The sequence below is a fragment of the Myxocyprinus asiaticus genome, chromosome 42, assembly GCF_019703515.2.
Source record: "Myxocyprinus asiaticus isolate MX2 ecotype Aquarium Trade chromosome 42, UBuf_Myxa_2, whole genome shotgun sequence".
Taxonomy (NCBI): domain Eukaryota; kingdom Metazoa; phylum Chordata; class Actinopteri; order Cypriniformes; family Catostomidae; genus Myxocyprinus; species Myxocyprinus asiaticus.
The window spans coordinates 19,786,090-19,813,170 of record NC_059385.1 but is presented as its reverse complement, the minus strand read 5'-3'; the positions used below and the strand labels follow the sequence as shown (position 1 = coordinate 19,813,170).

The 27,081-nt window shown below is 37.4% G+C and overlaps 3 protein-coding genes across 5 annotated transcripts in view; 2 read left to right on the top strand and 1 right to left on the bottom strand.

The window, feature by feature from the left end:
• The window catches only part of LOC127433017 (Kv channel-interacting protein 1-like), a 62,111-nt gene extending 59,762 nt beyond the window's left edge, over positions 1-2,349 (top strand). For all 3 annotated transcript variants that reach the window (XM_051684626.1, XM_051684628.1, XM_051684627.1), the window contains exons 6-8: positions 110-214; positions 309-371; positions 600-2,349. In XM_051684626.1, the coding sequence (XP_051540586.1) occupies positions 110-214; positions 309-371; positions 600-647 (216 nt within the window). In that variant the 3' untranslated portion in view covers positions 648-2,349. The remainder of the gene's footprint in view (positions 1-109; positions 215-308; positions 372-599) is intronic.
• Positions 2,350-2,638: 289 nt separating this feature from the next.
• On the top strand, positions 2,639-10,252 carry LOC127432867 (nucleophosmin-like). Its single transcript, XM_051684351.1, has 11 exons — positions 2,639-2,770; positions 3,822-3,901; positions 4,021-4,140; positions 6,166-6,259; positions 6,592-6,707; positions 6,797-6,852; positions 7,689-7,749; positions 7,846-7,926; positions 8,050-8,172; positions 8,404-8,478; positions 9,330-10,252. Exons 1-11 carry the CDS (start codon positions 2,731-2,733, stop codon positions 9,378-9,380), a joined length of 897 nt encoding a protein of 298 aa, XP_051540311.1. The 5' UTR covers positions 2,639-2,730; the 3' UTR covers positions 9,381-10,252.
• A 2,179-nt stretch (positions 10,253-12,431) lies between these two features.
• On the bottom strand, positions 12,432-18,513 carry LOC127432714 (T-cell leukemia homeobox protein 3-like). The gene is made up of 3 exons (XM_051684075.1): positions 17,844-18,513; positions 15,426-15,663; positions 12,432-13,648 (listed from the first exon to the last, which is right to left on the bottom strand). Exons 1-3 carry the CDS (start codon positions 18,280-18,282, stop codon positions 13,435-13,437), a joined length of 891 nt encoding a protein of 296 aa, XP_051540035.1. The 5' UTR covers positions 18,283-18,513; the 3' UTR covers positions 12,432-13,434.
• Between the last annotated feature and the right edge of the window lie 8,568 nt (positions 18,514-27,081).

Sequence of the window (27,081 nt, the reverse complement as noted above, 5' to 3'; positions counted from 1 at the left end):
TTGTTCAATTCACCAGGAAACTGCTGCGATATGTACAAGGAGCCACGTAAAAGTAATTTTGCAAAAATGTAAGTATAATAACTTAATTCTGTATTCACATACCTCACAGGAAATGACAGAGATAGTGAGAGCCATCTATGACATGATGGGGAAGTACACTCATCCGGCTTTAAAAGGAGATGTACCAAAGCAACATGTGGATGCTTTCTTTGAGGTCAGACATTATTAGATGAAATTAGCAATTCTCTATGTATGATATGTAAAGTAAATTGTCAGAACAACCTAAATGAATTTTCACCTTCACACAGAAAATGGACAAAAACAAAGATGGAGTTGTAACATTAGAGGAGTTCGTCCTTGCCTGTCAGGAAGTAAGTTTACATTGCATAGTAGTATGTTCAGATTTTTTTTTTAATTCTTCTTTTCTTATAGCCCTATTTTGTCCTATTTTAGCACTTTGTGTAAACATCCACATAAACTGTGATGTGCATGTTATGTGTTCCAGTTGCACTGAAAAGATTATACTGTCTCAGTGTGGTCAAACTGAAGAACTGCATGTCTGCATTCAAAGTGTCTCTTTTTTGCCACTTATTTCTCAGGATGAAAATATGATGAAATCCATGCAGCTCTTTGAAAATGTGATGTAAAGAAGATGAAACAGAAGAAGAAAAGAAAGAAACAGAGAGTGGGAAAAGAGAGCAAAAGGAGTTTATGACATAGATGGATGCACGAGAGTCTGTAGGCTTTCTTTTTCTATCTCTATTCAAACCATGTAACTTTTAATATTTTCCCTTGTAAACCTTGATCCAGCTAGCCTTTCAGACCTTCAAGCTGATCCAGAACACTGCATATTTTTGAAAGGGCATTGTCTGATGTGTGACCATTGGGGTGGCCATGATCAGCACCCTCTCCTGCCTGTGAAAGAGAACACTATTCTCAGGCTTTTTTGGTTTGCTTGACACTAAAGCTCAGGACCCTACATTTGTACTGGAACTGCATCCAGGAGGTATACAGCCTCCTTTGCTTGCTTTCTTGCCTAAAGAGCTTGCATGATTAAAAAAACAAAAAAAAACAAAACAGCAGATATGTTCCCAATGAGTTGCTTGAAGATAACGTTGGCCTTCAGATAACTAAGTTAACGTTATTAATCTGCATATACATTTAATGATTAATTTATTTATGACATGGGCTTGTGGGATCCTTAATTGGATGTTGATTTTGTGTCTTGTGTTGTCAGTGTTAACATCGTTGTTTGTAGGTATTTGCTGTCTCCAGTCTGCCTGCTTATGTCTGTCTCAGTACCTGCCAAACCATTTATTGCCCACTAGATCTTAACAAATATGGTGGATCTAAGGTTAAAGGTGTGTGTGTGTGTGTGTGTGTGTGTGCGTGCGTGCGTGCGTGCGTGTGATTATTGAGAAGAGACTGCAGAATCACATATGTATATATAAACCCAATAAATGACAATCCAGTCCCTTGTCTGTATGTCCATACAAGGAGGGAACAAAGGAAAATCAAGATTAATTACATACAGTATATATATATATATATATATATATATATATATATATATATATATATATATATATATATATATATATACACACACACACAGTACTGTGCAAAAGTCTTAGGCACATAAGATGTTTCACAAAAGCTTTTGTCTTAAGATGGTTATTTATGTCTTCAGCTTTAGTGTGTCAATAGGAAATATTAATGTTAGACTCCCAAACATTACATTTGCAAATAGAAAAGATTAGAATAGAAGAACAGGGAGCCCTGCAACAGATGTCATGGCCCCCACAAAGCCCCCCACTGAACATCGTATCAGTCTGAGATTACATGAAGAGACGGAAGCAATTGAGACAGCCTAAATAGATAAAAGAACTGTGGTGAATTCTCCAGGAAGCTTGGAACATCCTATCTGCCAACAACCAAGAAAAACTGTGTCCAGGTGTACCTAAGAGAACTGGGGCTGTTTTAAAGGCAAAGGTGGTCACCGAATATTGATTTAGATTTTTTAGGTTTACTGGACTTTGTATGACATTAACTGATAAATGAAAACTATTTATGTCATTATTTTTGAAGACATCCTCACTATGCAACATTTTTCACAAGTGCCTAAAACTTTTGCACAGTACTGTATATATATATATATATAAGATTATTTATATTGATTGCAAGTGGTCCAGTTCAAGTAAATGATGTATAAGCTATGTAAATACTTGCAAGTATGGTGCCACATGAAGAAATGTCCAACGAGGCAAATACAAACTGTGAAAAAGGAATTTTCTGAAATATATGCTGTGCAATTTCAGTCAAAACTGATTAAAAATATTTGTGGAATAACCATGCTGCTGAGTTTGCCGTGTTTGTTGTTGTTTTTATTGCTATTATTATTATTATCATCATTATTATTGTAGTGTTGTATAATAATTTATTATGCCATCTTCAATTACAATATCTTAATGTGTTTTATATAATTTACAAATCGTAATTTATTGTTGTATATTGTAACACATACCTGTACAACACTACAATAGATACGATTACAATAACTGTGAAATCACACCTAAAGTTCTAGCGTCCCTCATATGGAGCTCGTTCATTGGCTCTACCGGAGGACCATCCCAGTAATGGGCGTGATATATACAATGTGGGTTAGTGTATCCGTTTCTGCACTTGCACGGCAGTTTAGGCTACTTTCGGACGCTCAAACAGACTGCAGAGATGGATCTAGAACAAATGGGTCCCCAGACCTTCCTGTACGGTATGTAGATCATAAAATACCTCCATCGATCCGTTCTGTGTCACGTTATCTGTTAGATCACAAGTATGAAACGTAAACGTGGCAATATACGTACTTTTAAGTTAACATAGCATGCCAGTAAACCCAAGTTATATAACTAGACCACAAACTAATCAACAGCGCATTTGTTATGTTAAGTGAATTAAATACAATTTAACATCTTTCTAAAATAGCTCTACGCAGACTGACACTCAACTGCAACATGTTTAGCATGAACTCAAAGTGGCTAATTGGTTAGCACGAGATTCGGCACATACCGATTGTCAGCTGCTGACTGGCCACCTATTTATGTTTAAGTTTGATATGTCATATTCAAAGCATAAGTATGTATTAACCACATTAAGCATTTGAATCGAATTAATCTCGATGCACGCGATCTCTCCGCGCGTGGTGTGAAAGCACGTGCACCGGCCTGTAACTTCCAAAATGGCGTCATGGGGCTACACGTGGGTTTGAAAGCGCGTTGGAAGTGCAAATGTGAATAAAGTGCGCAAGTTTAATATTGCATTTTTCTTTTAATACAATTGTTAATTGTGTGCTCCTTACGTATTCTCTTCTATATTCTCTTCTGTTCTGCACTCATACATACCCAGACCTATGAGTATTATTGGGTTGTTTGCTTAAGTTATATTTTCATTTTATTTACCGTCCTCTTTTGGTGTATTTTAATGTTAGTCGTAAATAGGCTGAAATATCACAGTAGGTCTTAATTTTGTCGCATGTTTACGTCTACACAGCAAATCTCACAAACTGCCACGTGTACACACTTGCTTAAATTGTCGGACAGTAGTACTAATTAACATTAGTTGAATATTCATGTTAATTTTATTGTAACTTACACGGGTTGATTCTCAATAATTCTCCGATGTGCCATGAAGTCACGTGGTGGAAAAAAAGACTTCACCATAAAGCAACCCTTTAACCTTTTTTTTTTTTTTTTCATCCAACAAGGCCAAGGGGTCATGATGTACTCTTTTTCTGCAGTTAACATTTGTTCATTTGTGTTTTACAGGCTGTGAGCTCAAGGCAGGAAAGGATATCATTTTTAACCCAGAGCATGATGATTTTGATCATCAGTTATCAGTCAGAATGGTATGTGTGGAGTTTACGGTTGAACTGTTCTGAGGCGGCATACCACTTAATTTACATAATCATTTATCATTCTGGTAACATTTAGATCTAATTTAAGATATTTATTAATATCCCTGCAGGCGTGCGTTGATCCCACAACTAAAGATGAACTGAATGTTGTGGAGATCGAAGGACAAGACATGGAGGGTCAGAAGGTCAATGCAGTGCTGGCCACACTCAAGCCTTCCACCCTTCCCAGCGTAAGTTGAGTCGTTAATTTTTCCGCCAATGACCAGTGTTATGTCATGCATATGTTGGATCAACTTGAGTTGATACCTTGGAATTGCACTTGTCACACACAGGGGTGGAGATTGATGATAAATTTGCCAAGTAAAATCAAAAGATACATAAATATGGTAAAAATGTGTTGTGAAGATAAATGAATATTAATAGCTTAAAGGTTCAGTATATAAGATTCATAAACCCTTGTTATTAATGACACCTGTGGCCGTTAAGTGAACTGCAGCCAGCTAGCATCCAATGATGTAACACACAAAGAGACTGAAGTGATTCACTGGCATCATAGTGACAGATGAGGTAGCATAATTACAATTACACAGTTATGATTGTCTTACTACAAACTTTGAGACTAATCTAAAACTACTTATCAGCTAACATAGCATAGTGATACACACATACAGCTACATACTACCAAACTATACCAGACAGTTTACTGTTGCACTGCACTATGTTGCACTATTGTATGTTTTGTATGTCATATGTTGTACTACGATCAAGAAACCAGTGTATTTGCTTAAATTTATCCTGTATACCTGACTTTTAGTATAAAGAGAAGATCGTTGAAATGAATTGCAAGCTATCTTGCTTTGTAACTTTCATCAGCGTTATCAGGCAAGATCAGTTAGCTAAAATTACACCGATCAATCCTTATGGCACTATAATTCACATGCTTTGCAGTTATGTAAGCTTACCTGTCCAATAAGAAGAACGCCAATTCAGGGTCTGTTTTGATCCCCAAAACCGAACGAAGGTCCCTCCAGGAATCAAATGCCCTACCGATGTTCACTCTAGTTTTCGCTCGATCACGTTCTCGCTTAGCCAGATGGGATTCAGTAGATAAATGTTTATTTTTTGGCTTACTCTGAGTTTGTGTAAGAGTCGGTGTTGTGCTGGGAGCCGGACGTTTGCTGGATTCCATCTCTAAGATAACGTTACCTAGTGTTGCAGACTGTCTGTTGAATAGTGAAAGAGAAGCTATTACTGAGGCAAGGCTCTCGAGAGCACGCATAAATGTCACATCCTTTGGATGTTCCCGGCAAAACCGACCCGCTTCCTTCGCATGAAAATCAGTCTACAGGCTTTAATAGGCAGCCTTGGAAATCCGGGAAGGGCTCATATTTAAGCTGCGTTACAAGCCGTTCACACATTGGCAAATAAAAAGGCAAATATTACATGAAAATTGTTACATATGGCACCTTTAATGGACAATGTCCAGCTTAATAGACCTTAGCTCTATGGCGCTATAATATGGTTTCTGTAAATATCGAGAGCACATGCATATGGTGCACAAGCGTGAATCTCTCCACTAGCACACGGATTTCCTTTGTTCGCATAAAACTGGATGCGCGCTCTCAAAGATACGCTGCCCTTTTATGACATTTCCCTGCTCTCGTTCACAGAGGGCATGTGCATGCCCAACTTGTCCTGTGCACTTGCGAATCTAACGCCATATAGCTCTGCCTCTGTTCATTCATTATGACGTGTCGATTATTACGAGCTCAGCGTGATATCGGGTCTCTAAATGTGTTTGTGACGTACAGTTTCACAGAAATGTAGACTGGCTAATATGATGCGAGTTAACACAAATATGGGCAACAAAAAAAGTTACGAATTCCCATTGTCATATGGACAAACATGTAGTTTTAATTAAAATAATGGCAAATGCGTTTTCAAATTATTAATGGAAACATTTATAGCCATTAATCATGCAACAGTGTATGGCGTGTTGCCGAATGGGTCCGTTATATTGAATTTAAGGTTATTGATAATCATTGGTGAATTTCTCCTTTGCCTGAAATGTGATCGATTTTGATAATATAACACTAGAGGACAATACCTGATAAAACTTGTGGCCACAATGTATTGCTGTTTTTAGTGGAAGATATTTTTTGTGACACTTAGCATCTTTATTATTTACTTGGATATTGTATAGGCCTATATACACCATCACTGTATGTCTTCTAACTGGCGTGTTTGTGTTGCAGGTGTGTTTGGGCGGGTTTGAGATCACTCCACCTGTTGTGTTCAGACTGCGCACTGGTTCTGGTCCAGTTCACATTAGCGGACAGCATCTTGTCAGTGAGTAACTGTTACTGTTGTTGTTCACACTAATCTAGACCACTTTGCACTTCTCTTGCAAGAAACATGGAGCTTGCACCATGTTATGGGCAAGCTTGATGTGTTTGTGCTGTTAAAGGTGCTTGCTCCAAAATTCCTACCTACTAAGACTGATTCTGATTGGCTAAAAAGGGGTGGCCTGCTTTTTATTTATTTTATGTATTTGTGATGTTAATAAAATCACTTATAGCACCTTTAACAGGACATTTAGAGTGTCCTGTTAAAATAATTTTTTTTACTGTGTAGCTCACATTGCATTTCCTTAATTGTGATGTCATACTGTTTCCTTTTAGTCATGGGTGGAGAGCAGTCCTTTGAAGAAGAAGAGGAGGAGGAAGAAGAGGAGGAGGAGGAGGAAGAGTTGAAGACTTCTAAGAAACGGCCAGCGCCATTGTCCCTGAAGCCTTCAGTAAGTTCTGGACTGAATTTGTAGCAGCCTGTTCATTGTATGATTAAGTGAAATGTGGTGATTCATTTTCGAACAAACTTTCTCCATAGAAAAAAATAAAGATGGATGAAGAGGATGATGATAATGACGACGACGATGAGGATGTGTAAGTGTTGCCTTGTCCTCCATCATCTGAAGTTAAGAGTCTTTAGTGTTTTTAGTATTTTAGCAATGTTTTTAACTTAGTTGTTTTTTGTTTTAATCTCCAGGCAGTTAAAGGGATAGTTCACCCAAAAATAAAATTCTCCCATTTACTCACCCTAATGCCATCCCAAATGTATATGACTTTCTTCTGCTGAACACAAAGATTTTTAGAAGAATATATCAGCTCCTGTTGGTCCTTACAATGCAAGTGAATGGTGACCAGATCTCAGAATGTTCAAAAAGCACAAAGTCACCAAAAGTAATCCATGAGACTCCAATGGTTAAATCTATGTCTTCAGAAGTGATATGATAGGTGTGGGTGAGAAACAGATAAATATTTAAGTCATTTTTTCTCCACCTGGGACCAACCCTGACCAGTAGGTGGCTGAAAGTGAAAGTTTTACAGTAAAAAAAGGACTTAAATATTGATTTGTTTCTCACACATACTTACATTGATTGGAAGATATGGATTTAACCACTGAAGTTGTATGGATTACTTTTATGCTGCCTTAATGTGCTTTGTGGACCTTCTGAGTTCTGGTCACCATTCACTTGCATTGTCAGGGCCTACAGAGCTGAAATATACTTCTGAAATCTTCATTTATGTTCTGCAGAAGAAGGAAAGTCACACATCTGGGATGGCATTACAAGAATTTTCATTTTTGGGTGAACTATCCCTTTAACAGATCGTTAGACTGGGATTTGGCTTGCAGCATCTGCTGCTTTTGTTATAGAAAGTTGTTTTGGTGCTTAAGAAAGGGATGTCACTTTCTTTTCTTTTTTACTTTTCCCTTCAAGGGATGAGGAAGATGACGATGATGATGAGGAGGAGGAAAGTGAAGAAGAGACACCTGTAAAGGTGAAATCAGTTATTCAGCCCTAACTAATCTTGCACAATGTTTAAAAGTAATCTGTTACTTTTCTTTAAGTAACAATTGTTTCATTGTCCTGTCAGGAAAAGAAGCAACCATCCAAGCCACAGACCCCAGCACAGAATGGAAAAGGACCCAAACCCAGTACACCAGCTGCTAAACAGGTTAGTACCTCTCTATTCTGGCAGTAACTTTTCCACCCTTCGTTGTAGTTTATCTCTTCTTAACACTTCAATACCTTGGCTTACATGCCTTTGTCAGGTTGATAATGTTGTGTGCTCTCACAGAACAAGACTCCAGAAAACAACAAGGGTGACAAGAAAGCACAGTCACCTAAAACACCACAGACCCCTCGAGCGCCTCTCACAATACAAGAAATCAAGACCAAGATTATGGCGAGTGTTGAAAAGGTTTGTTTTGCCCTGTCCACTCTCCATCAAAGTACACTGGCTAGTCAGTGCTTTTCTGCCTAAGTAATAGTAATTGATTTTTGAGTTTTGAGCTGATGTATGCTTGATTGTGCACTGAATTCATGTTCATTAAATGGTTTCTGCAGTTCATTTATTAATACAATTTATTATGATAAACAAATGTTGTAGTAATGGCCACAAATGAAGGTTTTTTTTGTTTGTTTGTTTAAGGGTGTATCACTACCGAAACTACAGCCAAAGTTTGAGAACTATGTGAAGAACTGCTTCAAAAACAATGATGCAAAGGTATCTACTTTTTTTTTTTTTTCTGTGTGATATTTACAAAAATGTAACAAAGCTTTACAGGCTGTAGTGCAGATTGTTTTGATGTGCTATGGTCTGTAGAAATGCTTTGGACTGTTAAAGGGATAGTTCACCCAAATTAAAATTCTCATTTACTCACCCTCATGCCATCTCAGATGTGTATGACTTACTTTCTTCAGAACACAAAACGAAGATTTTTGTAAGAATAGCTAAGCTCTGTAGGTCCACACATTGCAAGTGAATGGGTGCCAACATTTTGAAGCTTCAAATAAGGGCACATAAAAGTATTCTAGATGACTCTGGTGGTTAAATCCAGATAGATATTTGTTTTTTTTTTTTTTTTTACTATAAATTCTTCTCCCTGCTCAGTCAATCTCCACTTTACTTCACTTTGACATTCTTCTGTTTTTGGTGATTCACATTCTTCATGCATATCGCCCCCTACTGGGCAGGGAGGAGAATTTATGATAAATGACTAATATTAATCTGTTTCTCACCCATACCTATCATATTGTGTCTGAACACATGGATTTAACCACTTTAGTCATGGATTGGCTTTGTGTGGATTTTGGAAATTCAGCATTTTGGCAACCATTCACTTACATTGTGAGGAAAAACAGAGCTGAAATATTCTTTTAAAAATTTTCATTTGTATTCTGCAAAAGAAAGTCACATCTTGGGATGCCATGAGGGTGAGTAAATGATGAGAGAACTTTCATTTTTGGGTGAACTATCCCTTTGTTCAGTATGTGCAATGGTACCAGTGGCAAGTCAAAGGAATGTGTATGTATGTACACCAGCATAATACACATCCATTCTTTTGTATCTTTAAGGTCATTGAGGAGCTGTGGAAGTGGAGACAAACTGTCAAAGAGAAGAACTAAACAGCCTTTTATTTTGCTTAAATTATTAGGGTTTGTTTGTTTTTGTTACCCATGATTTTACTTTTGTTACCTGTAATTTTATGTTTGTCCCGCATTCTCGAGTTTGTTAAATCCGTGCCATTCCTTTTAAAATAGACTTTATTCGGAAAGTGTCCCCTTTCATTCTTTGCAGTCCGCCCTTACCTCAACCATGTGTTGTCATGTCCATGGAGCCTGGCCTCAATCTGGCAACCTTAATGGTTAAATGAGACACTCTTAGCACAGTCTCAGCCCTCTACTGTCATTTATATGGGGCTTTGACTGTGCCCGTCCATGGTTTCTTTAAAATAACATGGACATTTTTGTTTGTGTTTTAAGGAGATGGCAATTTACATGAATCTTGTAAAACTTGACCTGGTTTGTTATACATAATTAGTGGGTTCCTGAATAATTTCAATGAATCATTGATTCATTTCAGTATTTCTGCAGTTGCATTCATTTTGTTATTGTTAAAATTCTGTAACATACAGGTTGGAATGTATTGATGTTTGGAATTGATTTGTGAACTCTTAATCCAACCGTCAGCCATGAATTTTGTATTTCATATCGAGGTCTGTGCAGCTAAATCCTGGTAAAAGAACCAAAACTCAAACTTTTGATTCCAGTTTAAATGTGAGTTCTGTGACTTTCTTTGAGATTTTGAAACCAGCAAATAAATATAAATAAACTTTATATTTCAGAAGCGTAAACCCAATTTCTTTGCAGTGTTTGTGGTGTTAAACACCAGTCTTCAATGTGCATAATGTAGGAAAACTTGTTTGCTGTTGTAAATCAATTTGTTACATTTGCATTTCATGTGATTTAAATATGGCTAATAAATCAGGATTCAGCTCTTCACGTGTGGCAATGAGATGATTTGCCACTAATTGGTAAGCTGGTGACATCTTTTTCCACATACTGTTTAAAGCCTGACTGCATTCTTGCAGGTATATTTGAGATGAGGTGTGTCTTGCCATACATCTATTATAGTGCAAGAAATTCTGGGGCCATTTTCCTGGTACTTTCAAGAGTTGTTGCAAGACATGCTTCATTAAAGTTCAGACATATCTGACGTGACATGAAAAATAAACACTACAGCTGATGTAGGATATGGAAGTGGGCATTCAATGAATCATTTTAAAGGCTCCAACAAATTGAATTTAAAAACATTAAGTAACTTCTTTTTTTTTTTTTCTTTGTAAAATAAATGTATTTTTGAAGCATATCTGTGAAGTCTTCGTGATTTAATGTAATATCAGTAACCTTACTAAAGCTGTTTTATTTTACATAAAGAGGGTCTCCTCATGGGGGCAGCCATGTTAGGAACACATGCCCAGTCCAGTACTACTCAGTTTCATTAACCGCACTGTTTTTGGATAATTTCACTGTAAATTAAATTGTCTTAATGTAGTAATACTGCACTCTGAAACCAAAATATTAAGGTTTGACTTCTAAACTTACTCGTATTACGGCTTCAAAGCTACGGGTCTATTACCCCTAGGTTGTTTCCTTGAGCCAAAAGACTTCTAACATTTGAGCTGCCGTCAGCAACAGACTCGACCAATTGTGTGAGTTGGGGCGGGGCTATCTCTTTGTACAGCCAATAAAAAACGGGTTGAGTACTGCGGACTCTGTCGATTAATTTTACAATTCAGTACCGTGTGACGCTAGTCGCGCAGAAATTACACACCTCAGAAGCACAATAGTAATATATCTGCTCAGAAGAGCCAGAACATGGATGTCAACTGTAGGTAACCCAATACCTTACTCTCATATTATTTTCTCATGATTTATTCACTTTTTAAATGTCATTAATTAACATGTTAAATCAAAATGCCTCACCTTAGAAGACTTGCTCTTCAGACTCTGACCGAAGCTGTCGTCAGTGAGTTTTCGTGCAGTCAGAAATTTGTAGTTCGAGAATCGTGTCTCGAATTCAAAACGTTTTCGGCTGATTTAGAGTTTCTCGCTTCGACCTGGTTTAAAGGTTGGTTTGTTTTTTTTTGTTTGTTTGTTTTTTTTCTTCATTCCCAAAATTGAAAGAGCATAAAAAAATCACAGGTTCACTTAAACTGGAAAGTTTGGCAGTAGTGGCAACAGGTTTTAGCAGTATTGTGTCAGATTCTTAATTGGTGCCACAGGTTTGCCATATAACCATTTGTCATTTATATTAATTGGCAGGTATTTGCAGTTAACAAAAGTTTAATTTACCTATAACCATGGTTTGAAGAAAATGTTTTTCACCCAAAGCGTTTGCATGCAAAATTCACATGTACCTCTGAATTGTAGTGCTACCTCTTGGCTGCGTCAGTTTCAAGGCATTTGGGTCACTTGCACGTAATAGCCAGCAGAGGGCACGAAAACACCACGAAGCACCTTAACATATGCCTCTGTAGTTGAGCGACCGTAAGAGTGGTGTAATTGCCGTAGATGTGGCAAGGAGCCAGGAATACTTCCTGTGCAAATTATCCTGAGCATTCCCTGAGCATCTCCCAAAGACAGCCCTGACTCAACTGTATGCATCACCTCACCCCACCCTCTGCAATCAAAGTTGACCAGGCACAGGTCACTACAAACCATCTGTCCACAAAAAGCAGCGGCAGAACTCCACAGGTTTACCTTGCGGAGGCTACGACAACATCATAATGTATGGAGTCTGTTAAATCACTTTATAATGGACACCCCTCCATTTACCCCCACCCAACCCTTTAAAACAGGTCAGTTCCTGACAGTCAGCACTTTGGGAGGAGGGGGTTGGTTGCAGAGGGCATAAAGGCATTTTTATGGTCCCTCAGGATCCCACATTTATTTGCTTGAGGACATAAGTGCTTCTTTGCTGTGGCAGGCATAATCGACTACAGCCAGCTACCATGGCTCAGTGTTTATTTGTCGATCAAGTTGCGTAGCAGTGTGGTGGGCTTGGGTGGACCTCCAAAAGTAAGACATGCTGCTGCTTAGGGATTTGGAAAATTGCAGCTTTCTGCCTTATCCGAGAATATTAGGGTAATAAACTAAGCAAAGCACACGTTTTGTGTTAATGCCAAAACAGAATGTTTATTACTTTTTGTCTGCTATTTACATATTTATCAAATACAAAGTATGATACACAGTTTGGGATGCAACAGCGCACCAACATCATAGGAGCGTCCAACCGACTTTTTCTTCAGTGGAAATCTTTCATCTCAAATTGTTCTCTTCATCTTTCCCTCTAACACACAACACTCAGCCATCAAAGCATGTAAGAGTTTCTCCTCTGAGCTGTGTTTGTAGTTACTGCTGAATAAATCTAATAGATAAAGGAAAATGCTACCACCCGAGCTGGACGTTTCATGCAGTTTCCCCAAATGGTTAGTGGAAAAAATGTAGCAGTTTAGCCCTTGGCCCTCAAAAAGACTGTTGAGAATTATTAAATTATTGATAAAGTATTATCGTATTACCCAGGTTGACAATATAAGCAGAGATGCCTGCATGAGGGGGACATATGACATGGCAGATAATGAGTGTGTGCCTAATTGTGCATGTTTGCGTCCTTATATTTTCTCAAATGGCCAGATCGGGAACATGTTAGTTTGTGCAACTCGCGTTATAAATAATTAATTCCTTGTTACTTTCCTCTTCTGCATTAATCCTCTATTCTATGGCTCTGAGTGGTGGAGGAACGAGACAGAGGTGCAGAAGGGCAAATGGAAGGATGATGGAGAACAACAGTGGATCTGTAATGCTGTAGTCAGTCAGTATAGTAGAGAGCTTGAGGGTCAGCTGAGATGGCCTGTTCCTTTCTATAGATCACTGACTTGTTGAAACTCACCCTGATTGGAAAAAGCCTCTATGCGTGCATACACACGGCCATCATTTATTCTGCAGAGACTCCTAAAATGCAGATGTCTTTTATTTATACGAGTTTGCTCAAAGTAATGCAAAATTAGTTCATTACTTGTCTGTGGAATGAAAAATTCTCAGTTGGACGGAGATAAGTTCAATCAACATCCTTGCCCTTCAAAAAAGAACAAGAATGTTTCTTCTTGAATTCTGATACTCATACAAGTGCTGTCACTCCCCCAAGCTTGCCACTCTCATCGCTGGCCCAAGGCTGTAGATTCTGCAGGGCGAACAGTGAGGAGTTGTGGATGCAGAGTGGGTCAGATGGAACTGAGTCGGACAATGACTTCTGGAAAACATCGTGCTGGAGTTGGATCATCAGCCGATTGGCCTGCTGACGCTCTGCCTCCCTTTCCTCTGCTGTCTGCCGTCTGGCATGAGATATTGAGAAAACAGCGGGGAAAAAAGAAGAGATGGAAAATAGAGTGGACAGTAGGGGCAATTAGAGAATTTACATTAGTCACTTGACTTGTTTTCATATGTATTTACTGCACTGTATTCTGTTTCTAGTTTAACATAATTTAGTTATATTTATACACCAAGCAATACTGGGTTGGGTTGACGAATCCCTCACACAGTACTAAATGGCAATCACAAGCAGTTAGCAACAGGATAATCTGGTCTCATAAGAAGCCGTAAGAAATTGTATGAATTGGCTCGTACAAAAACAACTTCTTTAGAGCAAAGTAAACAAATCAACAAATTATATTATTATGATTTCTCCTAAGTTTAACCCCAAACCTAAACCTGAATGTAACAGTAAAGTGTAACCCCTTTCCCAAACCCTAAACCTAACCATGATTTTATTAGGAAAATAACTTTAATGTATGACGGAAGAAAGTAAACATTTGGTTTGGAACAGGTTGTTGACACGCATCAGTCGACAATCATTTGTATTGCATACATAAATATGGAATGAGTAACCAGATTTGTTCACAGACATTTCCTTTCTTAAAATAAAGTATTGGATAGGAGGCTAGCTAAAATGTGATGCCTGTATTGTATGAATATGAAATTCTGTTTTTGATTGGTGGGTCTCATATGGGAATAAAAGTCGTACCATTTTGTACGAGCCAAGATATGTTACCATTTTGCCATCTTGTATGAATTATTGTTGTCATGAGCATAGTTATCACGAAACTATGTTGGTCTTTAAACAAATGAATAATTGTGTCAAGTTAATTTTGCAAAACTATTATTTTGATCGAAATAATATCATATTGGTAAAATTGGAAAAAATTATAAAATTGTGCGAATTTGCGATTTCATCAGCTTGAGAATTTTACACTAGAACTTAATTTTAATGGACAATACTGAATGGTATATGTTTAATCTTGATAAATATTCCATTTGATTAAAGTTCAACCTGCCCCTCTCGTCTAAAGTGTGACATGTTATTAACAAATTTGCCTTTATAAATAATTCAGATGTCTTCTTCACAATACTATTATTATCCCATTAATTCAGATATCTACCACTGTTAGTTGGTCAGCTCTACAAATAACAGTTGATTATTGGCACTTATTTGTTTTTGTGTATTTATATAAGTAAAATTGGTAACATTTTGAATTTCCTGTAGCTGTAACTCCTATAAATGCCACTAGCAATGCCAATGTTTGATTCCCAAAGACCACACACTGTGTACTTTGAATGCACTGTAAGTTGCTTTGGTCAAAAGAGTCTTCCAAATGCGTTAAATGTAATGTAAATGACACCTGTTCAAAAAGACATCAATCTTAGTCACCCAATCTGCTGTGCTGATGAAATGAAAATTAAGAATTTTGTTCAGTTAAATGATTGGATGACCAGGTTTGAAATTCCTTCAAGTTGGTCTACCTTAAGGACCATTTCCTTCATTGCGGACTGCATGTTTAAAGTGACTCTGCTAAGACCACGTTAAAAAGATCAGGGCACCCAGTACACATTCAGTTTTACTGCACTTTCTTTACAAGCCAAAAATTTGCAAATGTTTGCGTAATGGCAGATCTTATTCTAGACTTTTTTGTGAAATGGCAGAGTTCTTTTGTGGCTTTATTCCTTACGTCAGGATACACAGTGCATGCTGACTTGAATTTTGAATCTATTTGTCTCAGTTTTCTCAGTGATTTCAAAATTGTATTTTTATCAGTACTTTTTCTTTTCTCTTACCTCCACTTGGTCCTGCGGTTCTGAAACCAGGTTTTGACTTGGGCATCTGTCATCTTCAGAGTTTTGGCCAGGGCGGCTCGTTCAGCACTGGCCAGGTATTTTTGTCTGTGGAAGCGTTTCTCCAGCTCACAGATCTGCACTCGGGAGAAGGACGTGCGGGGCTTCTTTCTCTTAGGTGGAGTGCGGTTCTGGTACGGATGACCAATACGCCGAGCCACAGTGAAAGGCGTCAGTGCTGCTGTAGTATCATTGTGGAGGGAAAAACCAGACAGTGGGAGAGGTAAGTCAGTCTGTTTCCAATTTTTGTCCTTTTTCAATTCATATTTCTTAGTACATAATTTCCTGTAAAGTTTCCCTCTAAAAATGTTTTAGTTCAAATAAAAATAGAATATGCTTTTCATCTGTTTTTCTTGGCGCCTTTAAGGAAATGTTCTTAAAATGTATCCCTAATATTTCTAACCTAAATGTATGCTTTTTTTCGTGAACAGCAGATTTAATTTTTTTGCAATTAATTTAAATTATTTAAATATTATGAAGACAAAGTGCCTAAGCACTAAGTAAAATGGAATGCATTGAACATTCTCAGAATGGAGCAGTAAAGGAAAATTTGATTCTGTGAATATTTTTGAGAGGAGAATGCACTTCTAGACTATCACTTAAACTATTGTTTCTTTCTTTGCAGGGCTTTTTAGAAATACAGAGCTTTACAGTGGAAAAGCTTTCACTTAATGGTTTGGGGAAATGTGTGCCAGGTTAGTGGCTCTTGCTGAGTCAAAGGCAAAAATGTGTTCTTTATCATTCTACATTGCTGCATATCTTCATGCCCTATATACCTTTTAGATGACAAATTAGTCATTCAAAAAAACAAAAAAAAAAAAACAAACAATATAAATAGATGGATTGCTTATGCTCTTAAAATTTGTTGAGAGGCCTGTGTTACTTGTATTACAGTGCTTATGAGCAATACCGTAAAATCACATAAAACATATTAATGTTGCATCAAATACAAACAGCAGCTGTTCTCCTAATGACAGTAATTTCGTAAATTGCTAATTTATTTATTATCTAAAAACACAGAGCAGCAGATAGCGCCTGTAGGTGCCAATAAATAAAGCTTCTGAAATATTGATATGTCTTTCTAATGGCACAACGTTCTCCTCTTGTCCCAGAATAAAGAATGCTGGTGATCAGGGAGACAGCTCTGAATTGTTTATATTCATATGCAAAAGAGTAACTAAATACAGCACAACAAATTTAGCTTACTGTTTATTTAGCTCGACTGAGGGGTGTTCAATAATTTTTTTATTTATAGTATTTTATCATTAAATTGTGTGTAATTTTTGCACATTTTATTTACAAATATATGAGGGGGCTTGAAGATTAAATTGTTCTTCAATTCTATATACTTGTGCAAGCTGAATGTGTTGAGCTGTTGACTTTGTGTTGCTCTTTTTTTAAAATAATTTTTCCCGTCTTGGACGCAAGTGCTTCACCCAAGAGCTGTTCTTCTGCCTTCACTGTCGAAACTAAAACGAGCTTTTCAGCTTCATCCATTAAAATCTGCTGGTTCTGTATGGATATACCAGGATCAAGTTTCCTAGACAGACGGTGTAATATGTATCGAACGAAACCTAGATTAATTCATCCTCATGATATGATGTACAGATGCAAACATGCAATAGCACTACAATGCAACACATTTGAAATGACAAATCCGAGTCTGAATAATATGCATTGAAAACATACGCTATTTTTGTTAATATACATTTCTTCTAAACGCCCAACTATTATTTCTTATCGCGTTAACAGTCGATAATAAACATTATAAAATACTCAACAAATCCGTAATTGATGTGCATTAAAATATGAATATTAAATATGAAAAAAATATTAATCAAATGTTTATGACATTTCTAAATATTACAAAGTAAGCCTCCTTTAATTATTTAGCAGAACGAATTAAGCATTATAGCCTATGTATAATAGTCCCTTTTTTATTTTAAATTATATAGGCTAATAAAGCGTTACCAACAATGTAAATTAAAAGAAATGCTTTTACATTTCAGTTTTTCACTTTTAACGATGCCGCCATACCGAGACCTTAACGCATAGAAATCTTAATCTAAAAAAATATATGCATTTAATAGTTTGTCGTGAAAGAAGAAATTAGTATATGCTTTTAAATTTCATCCGATGCAGGCCTACTTGAATATCCCTATTTTAAACTACAAACTTCCGACATTTCCAACTTCACCGCACATATGTTTAAACCTGAACCTTTTACATTATTTTGTCTTCATTTACATTATTGTGCTTTTTGTTTTCTCCGTGAATTTACATTTCAATCATAAAGAGATTTTTGATAGCAAAACGAAAAGGAGGGACGAAAGAAACCGAACAAAAGAAAAAGAGTATTACCTGCAAATCTGTCTTTTGCAAAGCGTTGGCTGTTGTCCATCCAGGGAAAACTGAGGCTCCCAAGTCCGGGTACCGCGCTGGCCATGGGTGGAGGCACGGCCGCGGCCAGGGGCCTGTGAGCCGGGACCCTAATCACTCCTCCGGGTGCAAGGGTCAAGTTCACTCCGTACGGACTAGACTCCTCATATGGAGCCGCGATACCGTGAAATGTTCCGGTTAGTGTCGTGTAAGGCGTTGCGCTGGCTCCTGTTGGACTGCCGAGATGGTAACTGCCTCCGCTCGAACTGCTGGTCTCGGAATTATTCCTCGTCGAGTTCTGTTGTGACTCTTGGTCGGTATTGCTGAGAATCTGATCAATGCCGAAGCTGATGGGCTCATGTTGGGTAGGTTGTGATGTTTGACTAGTGCCACTCGGGCTGGAGCTTGGGGCTCGGTCCATCCTCACCACCCGAACCTTTCCAGTGCCTTTGGGTTTATTCCACTGACAATTTCAGACCTGCTCTGGACGTGCACAATGGAAACGTTTATGGGGTCCCTAATAATATCTGCTTTTGTAATGTATTACTTCTCGAGACACAATTCTTGACTTTCGATGCCTTGGACGCATTCGTCTGTGCGTGAAAAGTTTTTGGCACGATGACTTGGCAGATGTCTGGCACTTGCTGGTCTCTCTCCCTCTCAACTCACTGGATCCTTGCACGGTGCTAGTGGAGCTCTTCTCTTCTCTGATTGGCCAGTGCTAAATCTTCCTCTCCTTATTGGTTTTCATTTTGTTACAAGTCACGAAACATAACGCGCATTGTGACATCATTCTTTAAAAATGCAGATCGTTTAGTTCCCAAATTCTGTACTGGTCTGATGGTCAAGCATTGCTTTATTATGGACATGCTGACATCAGCATAATATAAGTAACTCGCTAAATATGTGAATTTTTAACAGAGATACTGCCGTGGCCTCATGTGGAAAATAAAGTATGCTTAATCAACTCTCTTATTTGCCATATATACAAATACAATGTCAAATCCTAGTAAAACGAATATTTACATGTTTTGTGTGCGTGAAAGAAAGATACAGGAAGTGAAAGTTTCAGATGTCCCATTTGAGTAAAGGACAATTTGATGATTTGATATTTTCGTTTTATATCCTCAGTGAGAAACTCAATTTGGTGTGTATTAAAACGAATGGCTCTCATTAACTATTCACGCTAATAATAATAATAATAATAATAATAATAATATCGCCTCCAGCAACATGAGGAGTGCTTTTGACCTTAAAGCTGCCCTCAGACCTTTTTTTCTAATATGTCAAACACCTTTAGACTCGTTCTCGTTTTTATTGGATGAAGAGATAACAAATGAAATATCCTCTTCATTTATTTTGTCCATGGGGCAATTCTGCCATGGCTCTTTGATTTTTGATCAGCCATAATTGGAAATATTGCGTTCCAAGTTTCCATTTTCCTTTTATTGTTAATTTAAGACCATTTTTTTTATCAGTCAAATCGAAGAATCAATAAGAAATCTCTGGTTTAATCACTCGGTTGTTGTATACTTAATTCCTCTTAATAAATCCCAATAGATTTCTTTGGATAGGCAAATCTCGCTTAGTGTGCCCAACGCCCTTTTTTCCTCGAATATTTTTTCGACAGTATATGACATTGAAGAGGATTTCTGCCGTTTGGATTTGGATAAAAGCGTCTGCCAAATGAATAAATGTAAAAGTAAATGCAACGTTATGGAAAATCATCTCTGACGATGCAGTTTGGCCAATGGTTCATTTGTTTGTAAAACTGGACACAGGGGACTATTGTAACAATAAACGTTCAACAAGAGTTATTTTAGCATGAGTCACTTCAATTTTAACTGTTAATACAAGTCAGCATCTTACATTCAGTGTGTCCTTAAAAGCACGTCCGTTATTTTTTTTATGGTAAGTATTTTCATTAACGTTTTTTACTGTATTGAGCCTGATCACCGAGGCCTACCGTCATCATTTCAGTAAGATGCTCTGTAGTTGTTGCATCAGGAAACCGTCAGTTTCACAGCTGTGCGTCAAAAGGAGACCGTGTTGGCGCTTGGAGAGCACTCCCATGCGCTTATTTAATCGGGAGTGTTGGGACACCCGATCTTCTGACAGCGGATCTGAGTGGTTCCTTGTAATCTGCCACGTAAAAATGATTATGCACTTTTGGCCTGGCCGCCGCGTTTGATTAGCTTCTGGGGGTGGGAGCTGGTGTGGAGCAAATCCGTTTACTTTGAAGTAGTTGATATTTTAATAGACCATTAGTGAGTGCTGACGCTAAAAAGCCTCGTTCCCCCGGGAGTTCGGCCCTCGTCCAGTGGCTGAAGACGTTTACGTCATTCCTGTGGTGCATGTAGATAACCCATGGTCAATGTTTCACTCGTAGCCTGTTAGCTTTTATCGTTTCAGATAGATAGATAGATCACGAACATAAACAGGATTTACATTAGGCCTTTATCGCTGAAGAACATCGGGTGTAGGCCTATATTAAAATATTTTATTTTAAGCATTTTTATATTTTTTCGATAACGAAAATGAACAGGTTTTTAGATGACCAGTAATAATAAATGCTAAAAATGTATTATTATAATAATTATTATAATTATTATTAATAATATTATGTTTTAGACATTACGATTCAAAAGTCTGGTGCAATTAATCTTTTTTTAAATCAACGAAATAATGTTCTTTATATAATCAGCTTTATTTTTATATTTATACTTTTCATTCTTTCCTTTTATGGGATATAAAAATGCATTTATAAACATCTTTAATATTTGAGAGGAAATGCTCCTCATGTCCCAGCAAACAATGCGAGTCAAATGGTTTCACCTGGCATGCAGGGCGCTGGAGGAGACCCCATGGTCCCACTCCTTAGCTTTGACCTATGCAGCCAATTTAGAACCCCGAAAATCAATAGATTGATGAAAACTGAATTAAAAGCGTGAAATCTCTGGCTCAAAGAGCAAATAAAGGAATAGTTGGAGAATTGTTGGAGTAATTACGGGGATCTGCATATGAGCGGGTGCGCGTGCCACCCTGCCTCCGGCGCTGTTTTTATTGCGCGTGTCTGCCGTTATCAATTCTGCCGAACATTTTAAATGGGAGTCTGGCAGGCCCGCAGTATAAAAGCGCTCTGATAATATGCAAAAAGACGACGCTGCTTTTGAATAATAAATGACGCAATTTTATAGCGGCTTTAAAACACCTGTGATGCTACGATATGAAAAGACCATGATAAGTAATAGTGCATTTAAAAAGGATCTAGTATGTTTTTATTACTATATTTTAAAAAGCATAGAGTGAGAGAGACGGCGGGAAGGAAATGGGCCGAACGAGGAGGGGCTGGGATATCTGTATCATTGCAATAAAAGCCAAGAAAAAGTGAAAGGCGCCGAAATTCCCTCCCAGCGAAATACCCTGCTTAATGAAAGTGTAGAGTCTCTCTCTCTCTCTCTCTCTCTCTCTCTCTCTCTCTCTCTCTCTCTCTCTCTCTCTCTCTCTCTCTCTCTCTCTCTCTCTCTCTCTCTCTCTGCGCCACGCGTGTTTCTGCCCATGCAATATTAACTAAAATGTTATATAAAGCTCAGAGCCTAATGTCCTTTATGGCTTTTCTTTGTTTTTCTTGTTGTTGTTCTTGCTTATTATTCTTGGGCTGTAATAGAACTCCTTTTAATTTGGTTTACATGGTGCGTCATCTGCGCCTTGCGAGTTAAAGCTTCTTTCTTTCTTTCTTTCTTTCTTTCTTTCTTTCTTTCTTTATATTGCACATTAATTCATATCAGGAGCTTTACAGTAATTATCCTGAATGCACATTCGCCCTACTTACTGTATTTTAGTCCCAACAAATATCCAAATGACAGATTTTCAGTTCTCAAGTTATAGCCTATGAGTTTATTAAAGAAGCCCCAGCACATGAGCAGATTCTGCCACACAAAGATATTTTGCTTGATCAGATAAGACATAAGACTATTTAAATACACATGAATCTTTAATCTGAATAATTTTAGCTGTCTGTATGCTGACATATTCAAGACAGACTAATACAGTCAGTTACACAAACATTTATTTGATTAAATTGCAAAAGTTTTGACTTTCTGTACATCATCTAGAACATCTACTTTTTGTCTTGTATGCCTTCCTCTTCAACTTATATTTATACTTTTACTTATAATTATACCTTATACGCCTTTCTCTACTTCTTTTTTGTTGTAAAATTATTATTGTAATTGTATTTGTTGCTTTGTTAGTAATCTGTAATGTAATCTATTTCTCTGCAGCTGAATCAGTAAAGACCCCTTGCCCTGGGATACTGTAAACAGAAGCAGATCTGTCTGTGTGTGTTTAAGGGGGGGGTACACTTTTAGAGATCTCTCAAACTACCCCTGATTGAGGATCCAGAAAAAAAAAAAAAAAGAAGAAGAAGAGAGAGAGAGAGTGTGCAGTGGACAGCTGTTTAAGACAATAGACTGGGCTTTAGTGTAACCTGCTCACTGGGAGTATTTCAGCAACAAAGAGCCAAATAAGAGTTGCCCCAGGGAGGAAATGGATAGCCTTTCTCTCCCCCTCCTCTTGTAGTGATCTTTCTCTCTTGCTCGCTCGCTTTGGTTCACACAGACACACAAGTGCATCTCTGTGTCTCATTATTGTTCAATGTTCAGATGAGCTATGCTCCATTGAGTGAAGAGATGGAGAGAGTTTAACACAGCCAGCTGTGTAGAAATGAGCTGCAATCGGAAGTACTCCTCTCAATGTGTGTGTGTGTGTGTGTGTGTGTGTGTGTGTGTTTGACTGTACCCTGTTTGATGTTCTGGAAGAATTGTGGTCTTGTAAATGCTTCACTATGGCCATTTACCCCTTAAACATTCAGTCTTTCTTGATGAGCTTTATCAGCAACAGCAAATAATACATATGTTTCAATAACGTGTTAAAAAAAACTTGATATATTAAATGATGAGTCTCTCATCTAGATAAATAAAGTAAACATGAATTGAACATGGATCACAGAATATGAACCAGACCCCATACAGAATCATTGATGTAAGAGGTTTGCCGATATAGCTATCACCAGAATGGACAGATGCAGCAGATGTGATTGCTGTACATGGAGAATAGATTGACGGTGTCTGTGCCTTAGGGGACGGTACATCTGTGATCTTAAGCATGTGAAGAGCAGAAATACAGCTCTGATGGTTGACTGCGTGGCTCTGTTTTGCCTTAATATGGGGGGGGGGGGTCATGTTTGAGGGGGGTGGCTGCAGGAACCATTGGCTTCTCTGGACCAACACAACTTTTATTTGGACACTTAACTGCACATGTTGGTTGTTTCTTCAACTTCGGGTACTTTCATGTTGCATTTTTACTAACCAGGTCTTCATCATTTATTTTTCGTACTTTACTAATGCATTTTATATCCAGATTTTTCTGTTTTAATCTTGTCCCCGACCAATTCTTTCCATACTAAATTATGAATATCCATTTTAAAAATACAAATTATTGCATGTTTAAAACTATGATAATCTAAACAAACTATTTATTGTGTGACACTGATTCCTAGCAATTTTTCAAAAACTGTCCTGTTCCGTCATTTCTACCACACCTTAACATTCAGTGAAGTGCATGCTTGAGATGTAATATGAGACAAAAGATGTTTGAAGAAAACATATAAAATTTGAAGTCAATTTCACTTGTGAGCAGAATAATGTAATTTTTCCCAATAATGCAAAAAGTGTTAAAATATATATATTTTTATTGTTTGCATTTAAGATAAATAAAATTAAATTAACCATAGCAAGACAAAGGAGTCAGACATTTTATTTCAGAAATGTTAAAAATGTAAATTCCATCACCGTCATTTCTACCACAGAATTCTAACCAATACAGAATTTGAGATGTGGTGACACTGAAATTACACTGTGGTGGGAGTTTTCATGAATTTCAGAAAGAAATTACATAAAACTGTAATGCATGCACATAAACTGTTGGACATAGTTAGTAGAGACTAGAGAGTGTGAAAAATGTTATAACGAGACTTACACCCAATTACGGTGTGCTGTCACTTCTCCAAAATTTGTTTCATGCCCTTTATCAAAATGTGTGTATATATATATATATATATATATATATATATATATATAAAAAGTGTGTATCAAAAAGTGTGTGTTAGTTGCATTTTTTTACTTCGCTTTCATATTTAATGAATTGTGCTTTCCGCTTTGTATGTAAAAGTGTGTACATCGTTGTGTGTGTATATGCTCATGCATTGATGCATTGAGCATGTGTGTGTATATGTGACAAGTGTAGTGTCAGTGTCAGCCTCACCGTGAATCGTGTCAGAGCCACTCAATAAAAAACGATTATGTAGTGTGTCGCTGTGCCTCTCTTTGTCTTCCTAACGACTGCCTTTTGACCTTCTCACCCTGCCTGCTGCCTGCCGGCGGGAGGGGAGGGAGCACGGACCAGCTGCCACCAGCCTTACTGCCCCTCTCCTTGGCAGAGGCCTCCGCTTCAGCCCCTGCTCCTCCCAGCACGCTGGGCCCTCAGGGTGGAGCAAGCTGTTGAGCCACCAGTCTCCCTGCTGTCCCACCTGCCCTACACACATTTATACATCTACACACACACACACACACACACACCATCTTTCAGCATTGCCTGAGGCACCTTCCCTCTCTGTCTCCTCCTATCTTGTTCATCTCCTCTGCTTACTTCCAGTCCATTAGTTTCTTGATTTGTAACTCTTTTTTGTGATTTTTACTTTACTTTTACTGTTAGTTTTCTGTTTTTTCCTCCAAGCTGTTTTGTTTGTTTACAGAGATGAACGCCAGTATGAAGTTACATTATGGTGACAGAAACTTGTAGCCTGTAGCAGACGACCTTTTCTGCTGGTTTGAGAGTGTTTCTAAGATTGTCTATTAATGTTGGTTGCTGTTCTTGTGTGTGAGTGAGAGTGTGTGCTGAGATCCAATATGGTGTTACTGTGTTTGATGCATAACTATTTGACTGAAGGATCAAACTGTTTATATTTTAGATTCATTTTTCTGTATCATGCTGAGCTGATCCCAGTGATTATGAATTATTAGCATTATTATAGTAAGTTCAGATGTTGTCATTAACATTGTTGGAGAAACTGTAGCTTCCCAAGCAACAAGCTACTAATAACCAGGAACTAAAAACAGTTCAAGTTCACCAAAAATGATTTTTAAATTTTTTTTTCAAGTGATTTTCAATTGTTGCTGAGTGAAAACGTTATTTTTAAATGCTGGTAACCAGTTATAACTGGTTAATTTTGTTCCAAATTTTTTTTTCATGAAACCAAATGCCAAAGGGTTTATCACAGTAAGTTTTTCAAATTATACCACTTCCTGCTGCCCCCAAAAAAAATAAAACATGTTCTTTGATCCTGAAGGAAACTGCACATTTCTTTGCCTAACTGCCTGTTGTGGATGTCACATTCTGTGAATGAAGACCTTTTTAACAACTATGTTTATTTACTACATATACTGTACATGCACGGCTAATCCAGATTCAAGGAATACATTATTAGAGATAAAAAGTATATTTCTAAGTTGTTTCCAAGTCTTCACCGAATTGTTGTTAGATATGATGCATTAATACAGATTTAATGCTGCTGTTTTGACTGAGAAGCAGATCTGTAATTACAATTATATTTAACTGTAAATGAACTGTATGCTTGTTATAATTTCTATGCTGATAAATGTGTAAAAAATTTAGTTTTTACGCTTATTCTGGGCTTGTTTTTCCAGATCAGATTGCTTGTTTCTGGCAGGTCTTTGATCTGGCAACACTGCAACTGGTATTTCATCTACCCCTTAGCGCAGATTACTGTCACTTTTAAAAGAACGTTATTAACCGTTCTTTTATTTTGTTCTATGTGGTTACCACTTGGAAAGGAGACAGCGGAACTTCCGAATCGGAATGGAAAAATACAGTTTTTGCTCAGAACGGTCCGAAATGAAAAACCTTTTGTTCCTGCTTATAGTTAAACTACAGTAAAGCTACTCTTTCAAAAAATGTGTGAACTACACTAAAAGTTACTAACTAAAAGTAGCTTACAACATCAAAGCTGTTTAAATATTTTTTTTAAAATATATAATAATCAAATGATATTGAAGAATTAATTAATAGCACCTGATTTTTATTTAATTAGGGTGAAATTAAATGTAACTTCTAAATATACTTAATGTAAACTAATAAAACTAGGAAAAAACTGAGTCGAAATATAGTAATAAACAGCAGGAATTAACTCAAATTGAATGTAAAAAAACAAAAAAAAGTTCATTTATGTCAACCGACTCACTAAACTGAATTCCCAATGATATAGATGGTGAATAGTTTATTTTAGCCAATTAATGTACATGAACTGTCCGAAAGAACCAATTCATTTACAGTAGCGATAAATGATTAGTACTGTATGTGAGAAAGAGGATGGCATTAGCGCATTTGGTAACTCATCGGCTCAATGGCTTCATTTGTAATACGATGGGAAAAATGTAGCGTTTATTAATGCTGCACAGTTACTCGTTGTACATTTAGCTATAGTTACTGGATTAGGTCCATTACATGAACCAAAAAACCTCACTATTGTAAACAAATAGAGCTACTGTTATGTTATTACAAACTGTAGTCAAGTTAGTAGCGTCGCTACTTTTACAGTAGTTTGTTACTCCCCAAAACTGGCCATTAGAGATACAGTAGGCCTACATGGTGTAAGGTGTACTGAAGTATGGAAACTGAAAGGAAGACTGAATGAGTGACAATGACAACTCAGTACACCCCTTATTTTAATTGTTGAATTGTTAAAACTTAAACTAGTGTTAGTTTTAGCAATGTACACCCACTCCAGCAAACCACCCACCAACAGCACTTATCAGCAAAAGCAATGGACACACAATGCACACACACACACACACATTCCCTCCCTCCCTCTCTCTCTCTCTCTCTCTCTCTCTCTCTCTCTCTCTCAGGGAGGGTTCTTTTTGCTCTTTTCTTTCTGACATCTCTATGATGGATGGCTTTCAAACACACACTTTATGAGCTGAGCATTCATCTGGATTCACAGCATCCACAGCCAGATTTATCTGGGACGTGTATGAATGTGTGCGCGCGCGCGTGCGTGTGTATGTGAACTGAATACGAGAAATAAAAAATAAAAAACTGGGTAGAGACAGAGTGATGTGAGGACAAATTTCTCCATTGG

What these genes read in the sequence shown, in the direction of transcription:
- LOC127432867 (XM_051684351.1), top strand. Translation starts at nt 2,731, where the DNA reads ATGGATCTAGAACAAATGGGTCCCCAGACCTTCCTGTACG. An exon ending in AGCCTTCCACCCTTCCCAGC is followed by an intron (nt 4,141 to 6,165) that starts GTAAGTTGAGTC and finishes TTTGTGTTGCAG; the next exon opens with GTGTGTTTGGGCGGGTTTGA. An exon ending in GACGACGACGATGAGGATGT is followed by an intron (nt 6,853 to 7,688) that starts GTAAGTGTTGCC and finishes TTTCCCTTCAAG; the next exon opens with GGATGAGGAAGATGACGATG.
- LOC127432714 (XM_051684075.1), bottom strand. Translation starts at nt 18,282, where the DNA reads ATGGACCGAGCCCCAAGCTCCAGCCCGAGTGGCACTAGTCAAACATCA. An exon ending in TGCAAAAGACAGATTTGCAG is followed by an intron (nt 15,664 to 17,843) that starts GTAATACTCTTT and finishes ATGATACTACAG; the next exon opens with CAGCACTGACGCCTTTCACT. An exon ending in AACCGCAGGACCAAGTGGAG is followed by an intron (nt 13,649 to 15,425) that starts GTAAGAGAAAAG and finishes ATCTCATGCCAG; the next exon opens with ACGGCAGACAGCAGAGGAAA.